This window comes from Pelmatolapia mariae, linkage group LG16_19, assembly GCF_036321145.2.
Source record: "Pelmatolapia mariae isolate MD_Pm_ZW linkage group LG16_19, Pm_UMD_F_2, whole genome shotgun sequence".
NCBI classification, from domain to species: Eukaryota; Metazoa; Chordata; class Actinopteri; order Cichliformes; family Cichlidae; genus Pelmatolapia; species Pelmatolapia mariae.
In genome coordinates this window covers 23,325,217-23,341,485 of record NC_086241.1, presented here as the reverse complement: position 1 = coordinate 23,341,485, position 16,269 = coordinate 23,325,217, and the positions used below count along the sequence as shown (strand labels likewise).

Below are 16,269 nucleotides of genomic sequence, written 5' to 3'. Positions count from 1 at the left end.
CCAGCAGCCAAACAAACACCACGAACGGCAGAGAGGGAGAGCGCGTGAGAGAGAAAGACACCAAGAGAGAAAAAGCGAGCCAAAAAGAGAGAAAAAGAGAACTGAAATCTGGCTTTAAGAGTTTGAGAGTGTAAAAAGGGAAGGTATCAATGTTTAAATGTGTGCAGCATGCATCATTAGCAGACAGTGATAGGAAGACAGACACAGAGACAAGCCTTTGTATAAAATATCCTTTGATGCTGGGGAGATGGTCCTGCTGTTTGAACGTGTGTGGTACCACTGAAACCTGGTTCTAATGAAGTGTAGTGCTAACAGGAGGCTGCCTGTCTGCAACCAGTGCTGGTGCCAGGGATTTGATGAGAAGTTATAAAACCAAAATTTCCAAGTTTGAAATTCTGCAAAATACCAAAAACTCTTTGCTTCCCACCCAAATAAATCATATTTTTTCTTTCCTTATTTTTTTAAATTCAGAAAGAAGAATAAGTTATCTACTCCTTTCACCCGAAGGCTTAGCTTTAAGTGTTGTTAAATTTTTAATTTTCTATAAATCATATAGAGTAGCACACCTTCTTGAGAATACACTCAGGAATACCAGAGTAAACTTCATTACATATGGTAGAAAAAAAAGGTTCAAACTCGACAAACTTATGATCAGATGAAGAACATGTGGTCAAAGCTCACTGTGATGCTACTAAACATATTTATACCAAAACTCAATAATTAGTTTGTGACGTAGAGCAAAATATCACACATCTAAAGGTATTTGATGCCACAATGCTACATTCACACTTGATTGGGACACTGTTTTGTTGCAGACATGGATGTAAACTGCAACTTGACTGGTTGTTATGGGCATACAAAGCAGCTCTAGTTTGAACTCTAGTTACATAATTTAACTTTTTAAAATTCTGTCAACATGTCTGCTCAAGAAGTCAAAAATAAGAACAATCACACTCTGTTCTGTATTTTTACATTCACTCTACCCACAAGGGTAATATGGTGACAGTCTTTTTTGATAGTTTAATTTTAGCTTCACTGTTTCACCACTAATATCACTTCTGGTTTTGATATTATTATTAGTACATAGTATTTATAATATTTGTTTTCTTGGTAATCAGGTACTTTTTCATATGAGGAAAAGGGCCCCTGCCAGAATTTTATCTCGAGACATAGTTGTTAATGTTCCAAATCAGGTTTGCTGGGCAGTCACTTAGTGACAGTGTGCGACTATTTAATGAGGGAAATTCATGAGATAAAGCTTCACCTTCTAATAGAGCAAAACTCAGAAGCTTCTCTAAAAGACTTTCTCATAAGAAGACCCACTGTCAACACTGACACCGAGGGGTTAATCAAAGAACTGCAGCCATGTGGCCACAACACTGACCCTTACAGATACTTTCACATATAGGCATACATACACATAAGCTTCCTAGGGCAAAATGATACAGGGAACAGCACAAACACATACACCACACGCACTCAATCCCCCCCTGCTGTGCCCAGTTAGCAACACTTTGCTATAAAAGCAGGCCTCTTACTCATTAGTTTGCTGTGTATCAGACAGGAAATGCTGGGTAAATTACACCTCATCGCGCTGGAACTAGCCGACCATCACCATGGCAATGAGCCAACCTTGGTGCCGTGAGAAGACCTAAACATGATCGTGGCAGAGGAAGACGTGATGAGACAAGATATATCATTCCCTGCTAATAACCGCTCAGTCCCAGTGACACAAATCTACTCCTACAGGTTTCTGAGTTGTTAACTGAATCCAAATCTCTATGAATTTAACAGGCCTCCAAAAAACTCTGGCCTTTTGACAGAGGAGCTAACTCCAAACCTGGAAGTAATATCCTGCCCACACACAACTTTGACTGCTACCCAATTAATGGTACATAGGCTAAACAGCAAGAACCAAACAGAGTCTGTGTGAGAAACTGTCAGTCATCTGTACAATATATGCTTCAGTAGAGTTAAATCAGTTGTAAGTAGGTTAAAATGAGTCATGGCAATCAAAAGAGATTGAAATTACCTATAATTTGGCTTTTAATCAATCAAAAACATTCTGATCATGATTTACTGATACATTTAGTTTTTAACAGCTTCAACTATGCCACTGAAACCTATATAATGTATGCATTATATCCATTTTCAGCGGTTAGAACTAAAATACCTGTACGTTATACTTTTCATCACAGCACTTGGATTGGCTCACATCTCTAAAAAGCAAAAACACAAGTTTCCCCACTTTTGTTATCATTAATAACAAAATATTTCCCCAGCTTCTCATTCAATTCGACCACCACGCTCAAATTCTTAACCACATAAACCACCCGCTAGCCAAGTCCACCGCATGTCTCTAGAACAAAATTCTTTTGTTGCATTGTTCACACATTCCTCCCTGGCCGTGTTTATACAGATGCAATTCCATGTGCGCACCGAGGTCGTAAGAAGTCCTACTCTGGAGTCGAAGATGTGCTATTGATCAAAGGCTTAAGCGCTAGAGCAGAGATACTTGTTTTGATTGGATTTTTTTTCCCTCCCCCTCTGTAGATACAGGTTAACATATCCATCTGTTGGCCGTATGGATCCACCTTGGTCAGTTAAGGGACAAATGTAGGCCTCTCTACTCTGCCAGCTCTTCTCCCTCATCCCTGTTTACTCAGCTGGTCCCCACGCCAGTCGTCAGAGCTTTGTTTTCACACAGCAACATGTGTTAATGCTCTGTAACAGATTTCAAAGGCGAGCTTAGCTGGGTCAACAACAGGTAATAGAGCAATTTATTGATTCTGAGGCTAAAGTGAAAAGCCCCTACTTGATAGTCACTTTTAAATATAGACAGTAATGCTGTATCAGTATAGTTTGAATACATAAATCATATCCTGTATTTTGGGGGTGTTGCATAATTCAGCTTAATAAAACACCAGCCCAGCTGACATATAACATGAAAAATTAAAAAAAAAAAAAAAAAAAAAGTTAGATTTTAAAAAAAACTGATAAAGAAAGGAAGGGTTTGATGTTACTTGACCAACCTGCTCACTCAAGGTCCCCACGGTTGTTTTCTTGCTTGATTGGATTACGGCCACACACCTTAAGCTCGGCTTCCACCACCAATCAATGAGGAAATGAAGTGTCAACACTCTGGTGTTTATTTAACACTCATTTATTTTCCTACCGGAAGCCAAAGAAAGCTCAGCCACAGAGGACACCAGATGAGCAGAGGGATTTTCGTTAGCCATTTAGAATTGCATATAAGTGTATACTTCTAAGAGCATTACAAACACGGCTTTCTGTGGCGTGCAACTGCTAATTGCTTTTTCAGTTAATAAAATGTTGGTTTTTATTTTATTTTCCTTAATTGCCTTGCATGAAAATTCCTGTGGCATTATATAGTTTTGAAATTAAATTAGCCAATTTAGTGTGAAATTACTAATGTATTCAGACTGAATAGCACTTTGCGCTACAATTAAGACATTATAATATTAGACATGTATATTAAAATTCTGCATGTTTCTAATCTCTTTTATAACTTGGAATACGAAGCTTTTAAACTCCTGGCTGTGCATCCATATGACCAAGCTAAAAGAACTGGTAATGGGAAGACAACAGGAAGTCTGTAATGCTTCCAGTCAGCATGAAGTGCCATCAAAATAAAATTCTGCACAGTAGCTGCTGCTTAAAACAACTGGGGCAATTGAAAATTCCCCTCACAATTTATGCCAAATGCCACTTTATAAACATTCTAGCACGACTGCCAAGTGTCTGCGCTGCTTTATGCCCTTTCTCTTAATTGAAAACGTTATAGGGGTGCATTACACTTAGGGATTTTATAAGCTGTGCTATAAAGCCCTAGCAGGCCCTGAGAGGGGAAACTGCCCATTAACTTATAAGGTCCAGGCCTTGGCTCTCTTAATTGACAACCTCTAGGCTACTTTCATCACTTGTCGACTTCATAGCAGCAATCAATGTTTCCTCCAGGATGCTGTTGCATCTTTGACACGAGGGTGTTTGTGACAAAGAGCAGTCTGCCGCCAATGCCAGGGCGAGGGCTCTAGGCTGTCCATAAAACAAGCACACATTCCTCTCCTAGCTCCAGCCATCTGAGAGGGCTCCATTTAACCATTCAGGTACTGCTTCCCAGAGACACCAGCGCAAATTCATTATGAAACCTATTAAGAATGTGGACTTTTTAATATGCCTCTGCAGTTCATATCAGCACAGATGAGAAAAACAATTTCTAAATGATCTACTAAAACAGTTTCTCTTATCAAAGTGGTATTAAAAACATGACATGCTAAGCAAATATTAGGTAAGATTAGGAAAGAAACTATTTTCTTTCAAACTTTTTCACGCTATCCCCACAAGCGAAAGAAGACAGACACACACACCAGACTGGCGTGACAGTCACTTCACACTCTAATGTGGCAGGATCATCAGCTTTGTGCCTCTGGAAATTCATATGCCTTGAATTAGAGCCACATGTCACGATGTTGTTGACCTGAACAGACACATTAATAGAATATTAAACTCACTAAAAGTTCTTTGTGACAAACATGCAAACTGTTTGAAGTGTCTCATTATACCTCTTAAGAGACATGCATGACAATTTACAAATGTAGGAAAGCAATAAGCAGCTCTGACTGTTAACCACCTGTCAATGGATCTCATGAACCATCTAACAAAAACACACTCAAGTGTAGCAGCAGTATCCCAGCAATATAATATTTGAATTCTATGAACTTATAAGAGTCATAAGCAAGAAAAAGGGTTAAAATCAAAAGAGCAGATTGGAAGACAGCATCGGTCTTTTTTTGTTTGTTTGTTTTATGACAGTTTACATTTAAATTTGTTCATTCTTATGTTTTCCTACAGAAATGAACAAAAACTATTGCTCCCCTTTTTCTTTAGTGGGGATAAATGACAGCAAATTTGAATTAGCTACATTTTTAACACATCATAAACAAACATTTAAATCCATTACTATGACAGATCCACAGTTCACTTGTTAGCTGAAAAATCTGACTGAGCATTAACAGCTACACACGGGTATCATGATACGTGGAGATGGAAATATTGCTTACATTTGTGTCTTGATTTTGGAATCATTATACCCCTCTTAACTATCCCATGACTATCTAATAACATTGCCCTTGTGTGCCATGTTTTACAGCAATATTGGCTGTGCTAGCTCGCAGGAGAGAGATTTTCAGTCAACTATTCTTCACCAAACTGCTCTCAAATGACTACACATACCTAGCAGTTTACACATCGACTTCATTTTCATTTATTTTGGAAGGAATTCCACACAGGAGTTCTCCTGTTTATATAGTCACATGTAATCTCAGTGTCACACACACTTTACATGTAATAAGATGCAAAATATTTAACACAAAATAGTCGCATATACTGTTTGTTTATTTTGTTTTAAATAATTTAATAATTCTTTGAAAATTACGACTATTCCTAGTCCATTTGCATTGGCCAAATATCAGTATCAGCTGATACTGGCCGATACTGGCATACAACTAATGCGATTTACCTATGTCAGTGGCCAGTGTTTATTAGTTGTTCCAATTTTCCACTGGTTTAATGTTAAAAAGAGAACGAAATGGGAAATAACAAAAACAAAAAGCAAAAAGAGCAAAAAGAAAATGAAAAGATTTACAAAAAAAAAAAAAAGATCTATACGGGCCATCACCATCAGCCAAAAATATTACGTGGCGCATCCAAGTACACAAAGACATTTAGTGTTACAGAGGATGAAGCCTAGTGACTTGAGACATCATCTTCTCTGTAGTAACACAAGCCTGACAAGTGCCACACAGGAAGAAGAGACTCCATTATTATTATTATTATTTGGTAACGAACAACTGAGCTGAAAAAGCTATAAGAGTGACTCTTGTATTATTTCTTAATTTAATGAATACCAATTACAAACCCATAAAGGCATACCCATTAGCCTTAACTGGTTTTCGCCTCCTGTTAATTTGGCAATAATATCATGGTAGTAGACAATATTAAGAAGCGAAAAAGAAAACCATACCTGCCTAACAAGAGTACTGTCCCTGTAAGAATGTAAGTACACTAATGTGTTGTCAAACTTCTAGACAAATTCCAATCTTGATTTAGGATTTTATATGCTTTTATATGATGAAGCACTTTAATATGACTGATATTTAAGTTGCTAAATTACCGACTGAAAATTCTTAAACACAAAGTCATTATTAAAGTAATTTTCTACAGATCGCTGGTCACCAAAAAGAAATGACCTTCTTTTATTGTACTATCTGTAGTCTGGACATTTCCTCTTCAATCTCAAACATTTGGGTAAAGTTGGCTGTTGTCATTTCCTACTCTGTGCTGTGCTTGTTGTTCAGGTACACACACCTGCCACTTCATTAGGTACAGCTGTTCAACTACTTGTTAGTCAATCACATGGCAGCAACCAAAAACATTTTAGGCACTTAGACATGGTCAAGACAACGTGCTGAAGAGCAAATCAAGTACCAGAATGAAGACGAAAGGTGATTTATGGTTGTTGGTGCCACATTGGCTTGCTTAGATATTTTTTTTAATAAAAGCTGATGTACTGGAATTTTCCCACCAATCCCTCGGGTTTCCAGAGAACGATCCAAAAAGAGAAACTATCCAGCTAGTGCCAGTTCTCTGGGTGACAATTCCTTGTTGATACCAAAGTAGAGATGCACTGATTTCAATATTTTGACTAATTCCAATTTCTGATTTTTCTGTAAGTGTGATCTGGCAATACCAATTTTTGTGGTTTAAAATTTTCTTACTAAGAATTAAAACTGATAGCATATACATCAACTTAAAGAGATTAAACTTCACGATCTCCCCAAATGTGTATCAAGTAAACAACTGAAAATAAAGTGCTCTTCTACTAATAAAATGAGCTGCTGTACACCCATGTTTACGTTACAGGTTTTACTTACCAATCAACAGCAGGTTCACCAGAATTATATAACAAAACAAATTTCAGGTACTTACATCATTTTTTAGTATGTTTTATAGCTTCAGCAGATAAACGGACATCAAACTTTTCTCTTTTTCACTCATCTCCATAATTTTCCTCATAACCCCTTTGATCCTTTGCTCTTATTGAGCCTGCCACCTTCTAACATGCTCTGCCCTCTGGTTAGCGTTATCTTTAGCCACTTTTCCTGTGTTAGTTCCTTTAAAATGACCATATGTAAGAGTCTCATTAGGTTTGTTGTAAGGAACATTTTCAGTTTCCCCCTGCAGTTTACTTCAGTGAACTTTTACACTAAAAACGTAGCAATGATTGGAAAAAATATTCGTTGATCTGGCGAGTCTCAATTTCTGCTGTGACATTCAGATGGTAGGGGGAGATTTTGGTGTAAACAACATGAAAGCATGGATCCATCTTGAATTGTATCAACGGTTCAGGATACTGACAATGTAATAGTCTGGGGATATTTTCTTGGTACATGTTTGTACCAAATGAGCATCATTAAAACACCACAGCCTACCCCGGTATTGTTGCTGGCTATGTCCATCCTTTTATGGCCACAGTGTACCCATCCTCTGAAGGCTGCTTCCAACAAGATATCACACATTGTGACAAAGCATCTCAAAATCGTTTCTTAACCATGACAATGAGTTCACTGTACTCAGATGGCCCTTACAGTCGCCAGATCACAATTTAGCACCTTTGGGATGTGGTGGAATGGGAGACATGCATCACACATGTGCAGGTGACAAATCTGCAGCAAGCGCGTGATGCTGTGATGTCAATATGGACCAAAATCTCTGAAGACTGTTTCCAGTACCTTGTTGAATATGTGTCACAAAGAATGAAGGTAGTTCTGAAGGCAAAAAAGTGGTCCAAAGATAATAACAAAAGAACTGTAAAGTGTAACAGGCATTTGATTCAATCAGGCACAATTCCATAAATGTAGTTTTATGACTGTAATACCAGTTTATGTGCACTTTATTGGTGTACCAGTATTCCAGATACTAATTTTCCACATTTAGAGGTTAAATTAAAAGAAACACCTCCACTCAGCATCACCACAAAGTACCACACCTAAAAAACTGAGTTAACCCTTGAAGAAAGTCCAGTTTATTGCAGGGCTGGTATATTGTTCCATTGATTTGATTATAGTTCTCAAAAGTCATTTGCAAAATGTTTGCATTTATCACAGCAACATAACTGGAAACTGGCAACTTCCTTGCAACTAGGAAGGGAGGAAAAAAATCAGTGGTTGCACGATGACTGCACTGAATTTTTTGTAACATTTACTCACAAACTGCCAATTAGTTGAACGTGAAACAGCATCAGCACACAAGCTGAGCACAACTCATCTGCAGCACACCTCTTTGCAAGAGGAGACTCAATTCAACTGGTTGCCAACTGCTTGTATTCTGGTTATATTCCTATAATCAAAGTAAGGTTGCTGAGCACTTAGAGTATGTCACTGATGTGAGTTCATCTAGTATTTTGCTTGTCTCAGTGAGCAGGTGAAGATTAGTACACTAGCCTCATTTGAGTATCATTAATAAGAATAGCTCTCTGAGGTTGCACAGAGCTCCTCTAACAGTGAGGATCATTTACTTTTCTCCAATTATGATCTGGTTTTGGTTTGATTTTCATATGAATATGCATCTTTTATTCATCACTCAACCACAGCATATCAAAGAAGTCTGCAGCAGTGTAAAGTAATAGAGTATCCCATGTTATGCGTAAGTGCACAGCATTTGATATCCAGCATTTCAACTGGCTCCAGCATTTCTAAAGTGAGCACTGCAGGACGAATGCTTTTCTAAAGCCGGGCTTTTATCCACTGTCTAAGGAGAAAGGAGGGAACGTTGTCATTATGGGACTGTGTTAAATGTCTATCAAACAGTGCACATTTAGAGCAAAGGTTGACCTGTCACCATCTTCTGCTGCCTATGGAGAAAATTGCGAGTCACCGTTAAGTCACAATTTATGCAGAATATGACCGAAAGTACAGCAAAGAAAATGAAATGCAGCTACAGCAAAGCCCAGGTAACTACTTATAACTGGGTGAAGCCAAAGGAAGGCAACTTTTCCCCAGGTTAATTTCAAGGAGTAGAATGCAACCCTGTGATCTAATCTTGTAAATGTGAGTGACAAACATTAGACACAAACATAAGAAACGTCTGGCTTTGAAAAACAAAAACATGAAAAAGACGTGTGGTGATATATGTGGATGAACTCCCATCAAAATCCAAAGATGATCACTAGAGAGAACAGCAGTAAAATAACTTTTTTTTTTTTACTGCTGTTCTCGGGGACAGAAACGGGGAATAGTGGAGTGGAGGACGACTACTTATATTAATATTCTATCTTATTATATTTTCTTTGCAAAGTCGTCGGGAAAGTTGCATTTAAAAAAAAAAAAGCAAATGTCCCTCGCAAAAGCCAAACCTGCATAGCACACGGTCTGTGTTTAATGTTTTACTTAGTTATCAAATTACACACTACCTCTTGGCCCCAGTAACATTTTTACTTTGTTTCCCACCTCACATTAGATGTGCTGTAAAACTGTGACCCTAGGCAGAATGAGTCACACATTCTTACACTACATTACTAAACTCGTTCAACAAATAACAGCCACGTTGCTACAATAAAAATAAACAAAAACTGTGTATTCCGTTATTTTGGAAAACGCAAGGCTGTAAAAACATGTTGCTACAAACACAGCTGCTTCTCCACCGCCTACAAAACAAGTGACATTTGACCAGCAGCTGCTAGCTGCACGCTATGTGCAGGAAAATCTATTCATAAAAATTGGCGCCTAAATATTTACAGTGTGTTTTGTTTTTTCCTCCTCGGCCGATAGTTCAAATCATCATTTTCAATCGAGATAAACTGAAAATATATTGACTTACTGTGGGACAAGTTGTTTCACAGCTCTAGTAATGTGCGCCGCCATGTTTTCCGATGACGCTAAAAGAGCAAGCGGCGATTGGCTTCACTAGCAGCGCGTGTGTGCAGCTTGAATCATGTGATTGGCCACAGCCTGCAAAGGGGCGTGTCTGGACTGCTGTTAGCACATGGGGAGGTAAACAGAGAGTAACTGGCTGGGACTGCTGTCGAGGATAAAGTGCAGCGGATAAAATATGTTTCCAGTCCAACAGTTGTGATAAAGTAGCAGAAATAAAGAGTAATTCAACAAAATAAGAGCAGCTGCTTAAAAACTAAAGTCAAAGTTTCTGTGGATTACACATGATCTCAGAGTACTGTCTCTCTGAACTGGTCCTCACATGAACTGTCTGCTCTTTGAAGGCAGAGACTGCCCGGAGCTTCAAATGGAAGGAAATGGGGGAAACAAAGTGAAAGTGAGATTTGAGCACAAGGCACGTCACCCCAGGAGTTGTCTCTCGCAGCAGTGGTGAATTACTACAGCTACCATCAGCCAGGTCCAAGTGTGGTGCACAAATGACACATAGTATTTGCCATGATTAAGTCAGCAGGAGATTTGCTCCAAATGTCAGCATTCAGAGGACAGCCTTTGGGCTGTGTTTGAATTTAAATGTGAATGTGCTGCTGGATTTATTGTAGGGCTTACTTCATGAGGGCTATAGAGCCAAATGTATCTGTTAGCTTAACTTGAGAAAAAGTCCAGAAAATGTCTCAAGTCTGAAATGTAAGAAATGAAAGAAAAAAATCTATCCACTACAGATCATACCAAACAAAATATTTTATTTTCTCATCATAATAAGAGAAGATAATTGCCCCAGTTTTACGTAAAGTAGAAAGTCTAAGTTAAAGTACTTTTTACTTAATGTATTTTTTTTATTCTGCATTATTTCTTCAGTTTCTTTATATTTTGAATTTCTTTTTTTTTTAAATTAAATATACAGTACACTACACCCTGTGACACAGGGTTAAAGTATAGACACTGCATCACCTTCAACACTAAAAAGCCAAAAACGCCAGGGACAACTGAAAGAATGGATTGCCATTATTTACTTTATCTTTCTCATAGACTAATAATCCATGGAAAACATGACAAAAAATTAGGTTGGTTCTTCTTTGTCACTTAAAAAATCTGAAATCTTTTTTAGATAGGCTAAAATCCATTTTTAAAAACATGCAACTAAACAAAGAAAGGTCATTTCTACATGTGATAAAAATGCGATGGAGTTGGAAAATTCCATCTATGGGTTACTTGGAAACTACTTCTTTCCCTCCCCCTTCTGTTCATCGAACACAATTGTTGTCTACTAATCCAGTTTTGATAGCATTTGGCACACTTTCTTTGGATCACAGCAAGATGCTCAACTTCCATTCTGGTCTCCCCTAGGAACCTCTGAGCCCAAGAAAGCAGCCGACACCAGGTCGCGCCAGAGCAGGAGGGTTCTCCGTGTCCTCATGAAGCACAGAAAATTATTTTTTGATTCAAGTCACCCTTTTCCACATGCACGCACACACACAAACACACACACACACACACACACACACACACACACACACACACACACACACACACATCCACAAGCTCATCAGTCTGGTATTAATTCCAGATATATGCAGAATATGTGTTTATTCTTGTCAATCTGTTATGTTGTTGAATGTTGCAATCACCTAATGACCCCCCTGTAAGGCAACAGAATATAAAATATTATGTCAAAAGAGAAAGCTTTTTGCCTTTGTCCCCCTCTGTACTCCCCCATCCAAATGGACAATGCATCACTAGGCCTTGATGCCTCAGAAGTCTGGGTTCATTAAAATCTTGAACGAGTGCCAAAGCTGTAGTCATAGATAAAAGGAATATGAAAGGATAACAAAATTTATGGATGGCAAGTCACCACCTCACCCTGGCATTTATAATAAACAAATGGTTTCTGTTTCCAATTTAAATTTCTCATTATACTGTGACTTTTGGAAAATGTGTTTTGATTTACCAACATTTTATCTGAAAAACTGTATAATTGATTAGATTTACATGGCTCTGATTTTAATGCTGATCGCCTGCCTTCCCCCAGTAGCACCCTCCCCTCCCCAAGCCCAACACTCACCAAAAAAAAAAAAAAAAAATGATCTGAACAGCTCCTGAGGCACATTAACATCATATAAAACAAACCTACATATCAAACAGTTTTTTTCTGATAAAATAATTGGTTTAAACCAGCATAGAATCCAATTCATCCCTTTGAAAGAAACCTCTGTGAGTGCACCAGAAAGAGAAAATGGTGAGATAGACTTCACAGCCCAAGTGAGATGGACATCAATGCGGTGTGCCAGCAATGGCTATATTAACCCATGGCTAAATCCCATCACACAAATGTCAGTGTATCCGTTATGAAACCATGACATTTAGATCCAAGGTCTCCATTGTGGTTTTAGAGGGAGCTGATGTTTGTCCATTCTTTGCATCCATCAAACCCGCACACAGCCTCACAGCCAACTGTACCCTAAGCATAGAAAGGTTAAAGATCATAAAGGTTTACATATCTAGTGCTACTGCAAGCTGTTTTTAATACAGCAAGTTTTTGTTTTGTTTTGATGATGTAGGGAAGAAATGATCAAGGTAGTCTGTGCCAAGATTTTCATTATTATTAATGTCATGATTTGGCTAAGAGACGATTTATTGTAATTATATAAAATAAAATCTAAATAAGATATGTATTATTTCTCTTTTGAAATGATTCATTTTGTTTGCAGCATTACCAGTGATCTGTAAAACTTATACTTCAATTATATTTTTTTTTCTGAAAGAAATAAGACGCTGCACAAAATTTTGAAACTGTAATATTTATTGAGTAAAAAAAATCTGAATATCAGTCAATTTGTTGTAATTTTTCTAATATTTAGACATATTTGCTACTAATTTAACCTAGATAAAATCTCCTAAAATCACTTCTAGCATTACAACACACCAGGGCTGGCCTGGTCTGACACATCACGACCACTCATGAGTCATTTGTAATGAGGAGCAAAAACCATATTCAGGATATGGACAATGTGTCATGAAGCTCTCGTGTTACAAGGGAAACACCTATAAGCCACTTGGCTGAGGATCATGAGATGTTTAATTGTTGCCTCCTTACATTAGCTTGAATCTCCCCCCTGAGGCATCAGTTTGGAGGTCAGGTTCTGGAGTGGTGTGTGGAAGAAGCGGGTGATGGTGATGGTACGGGGGAATAAAATCCCTTTATTATCAGATCTCTCTTACACTCTATTTCTCTCTACCAACGGCAGTCCAGATCAGGAATTACAAATGATATCATGACAATTTTCCATGCTCTTCAAACCAGTGATGTTTTACCGACTCATTTGCTATGATACCTTGTTACGGATCCAGCTGTGAATCAGGGACGTGTCATGGGGCTAGAAGCCCACCTCCCGCTGAGCCTGGCCAATGACCTGGAAGGCAATAGGGGATGCCAGTGCCTGCAGCATGTGCTGCACTGACAAAGCAGCAGGGCACCGTCAAAAACCCTCTCATACAAACTTTGCAGATCACTCCGTTTTTAACAGATGAGTAAGCACTGGTGCTGGCTTTTTTTTCTCCGCACTAACACAAGGTTTATGGATTTCCCTTCACAAGTGTGTGGCTCTGGTTGACACAGAGCAAAACCCTTGCCCAGAAGGGAAATAGTGTAGTGGTGGATCTTGCGTAGAAGGGTGCAGATAGCATGTGGCAGGGTCACTGCGCAGGTTAAGCAACAATTCAGTTGAGTGCCCATAAAGGAAGTGGAGTGTGGTTGGAAAAGACCAGCACACCAGTTAAAGAGGCCATGCAATTCAGATTAAACTTTGGCCTTTTAACTGAAATCATAAAAAAAAAAAGAACCTCAACTCATACACACGAGCAAGGGTTTTAAAATCTTTCCTATTTAATCCTCAAACCCAGATCAGTTATTTAACCTTAGAGAGATTTCCTGAAAAGCAATCCCTTGGAATATGGTGTAATCCCAGGAGACAAAGTAGCAACTTAAACCAGTCATTAATTTTTGTATGCATCAACAGGAATTCAATGAGGTTAAGGTTGTTTGGGTTTCCAGATGAGAGCCCTCACGCAATCCTAGGCCCTGATGACTTCTGCATTACAAAAATGATGCTGCCAGGACTGATGGAGCTGAGAGTGTCAGGAGGCATTAGCCTTCACAGCCCAGAGCTGGTGGACAAAACCAGAGTGTGCCCCCTGACCCAATCCACCACCAAGTTACTGACCCAGCAATCATGAGAGGAACAAGGAGAGAGGGAAGGAACAGTAAAGGAAACGATTTAAGCATAAACCAATGTGAGATTAATACACTGAAAAAAACTCAGGAACAAGAAAGGGAAGGACATATACTGACCCCTGGACTTTACCACATGCTAGCCAAATCATAGGAAATGGTCTTAAGGGCTTTTTTCCCCGTTCGGTTCACTCTGATTCTGCCTCTTTCACTTCATTTAACTGAATTAATGAGCAGGTTCAGCCAGACTTCAGAATATTAACTTCTTGGGTATTTTGTTGAGGGATTGAGCAATTATGCGAATAATTTCACAATAAGTAAACATGTTTGGGCCTGCTTCAGTTACTGTAACACTTTCCCACATAAAGACGACATTTGACGACCTCCCCTGTACCCTTAATGACTGGTTTTGACACCTCGGGCCTTAAATATGATAGAAACCACTCAGTTCAGAAAAGAGCTTCAAGGCTCCTAGTATGCTTTCAAGTGGGGAAAATAGTTAAATAGATACAAATTCTTTGGATGGTGAACAAAAAATGAACATCACAGCACTCTTAATTCTTGAAATTTAAGAACTGCTTGTAGGTTTATGAAAGAGTGTTCCAGCGGTACTTGCCTCAGTACACTGACACTGAACAAACACAGTGGGATGGTGGCCTCGAAACACGACACCAGTTGACTGAGAAACACATACATCAGAGAGGACCTAAAGCTGTGTACACATGGTTCACCTCAGGACAGACCACCTTACAAAGCAGAGTCAGTGCTGGACTCACCCTGTGCACTCTGTCAAATGCGCTCTGTCAAATGTACAGTAGACAGTAGGCTCCCATAACATGCTGCCTGCTGTTTTATGTATGATATAGTATTTTGGCCCGCAAAAGCACTTTAAACTGCATTGCTTTTATTTAACAGTAAAACCCAGTGGCAAAAAAATATGCATGCTTATTTCCATATGTTGTACATCCCATCCGATTTATGAAATGATATGAGTCCATTCATTATTCATGTTGGTAGTGGAGTTATTACCATTTTCCCATCAGGCTCGCCACTGACACCATATTATTATGAAATCACAGTTCGCCCAAGGCGTTGCTGCTGCTGTGAAAAGTGGTCACAACTGACTACTTAGCATGGGCATGCAGAACACTGGAGACAAGCACTAAATGCCATACAAGTGACCCGTGAATTTTTAATACAAGCAAAGCGGCGACAATAAGATAAGTGACAAGAAAGAAAAATGACTGTGGAAGTTAGTGAGGCTTAAAACTCTGGCTCGAAACAGCAAAACAGCTACGGCACTTTCAGCAATTACACCAATCTTAATGTAGTCCAGACTGTACTGTAGCCCCGCCGGGAGTGAATGTGGTATCAGCAGGTTCCATTTGTAGATGTCCCATTTTTATAAAGCGAAATTCTTTTAAAATGAATAAGAATTTCACGCAACAGCAGACTTTGTTGTAAGCTAATTTGTCACAGGCTTATCAAGGCCTATTCATCACTGATCTAGTAATTACCAGAATGAGCTACAGGATAGCCCCCCTGCTCCCCATTTGCCCCCCACCCCCCTCGCAGCGATGGTCAGCCTGTAAAACTAGGATGTGTTGGCACCTTTATGATATAAATACTCACACACCCTGGGCATAGGAAAGCTGTCAACAGTACATTTGTTTTCCATTTTTCACCACCCAAAGCACTTCAATCTGAGGAGAAAAAAAAGCAGACAAGGCGTTAAAAATGCACTGCAACACTAACTATTTTGCCCTTTGGTAAATTTCGGTGCTTAAACAGATGGGGCTCAAACTGGTTCCTTTTTACTTAGTGTAGCAGGCTTGTCTGAATTTCCATGCAACAAGTTCTCACCTCTGCACATGCTTGGTTACAGCTGGCATACTGAGATTAGTGCTACACACACACACACACATACACACATGCAGAGCATTCACACTTTAGTGAATATGTGCTGAAATGCACACAACAGCTGCGATTGCCACTCTCTTAGTGATCGTTCATCGTTGGACTTCTTGTTTATTGAAAAACACGAATCAAGTGAACGTAATGACAAGAGATGTC

General features: G+C 38.9%; 1 protein-coding gene across 1 annotated transcript in view; it reads right to left on the bottom strand.

Annotated features, from left to right (window-relative positions):
• Window positions 1–9,948, bottom strand: part of clybl (citrate lyase beta like) — a 63,846-nt gene extending 53,898 nt beyond the window's left edge. The window contains exon 1 of the mRNA XM_063498401.1: window positions 9,898–9,948. Within this exon, the coding sequence (XP_063354471.1) occupies window positions 9,898–9,941 (44 nt within the window). The 5' untranslated portion in view covers window positions 9,942–9,948. The remainder of the gene's footprint in view (window positions 1–9,897) is intronic.
• Window positions 9,949–16,269: the final 6,321 nt, after the last annotated feature.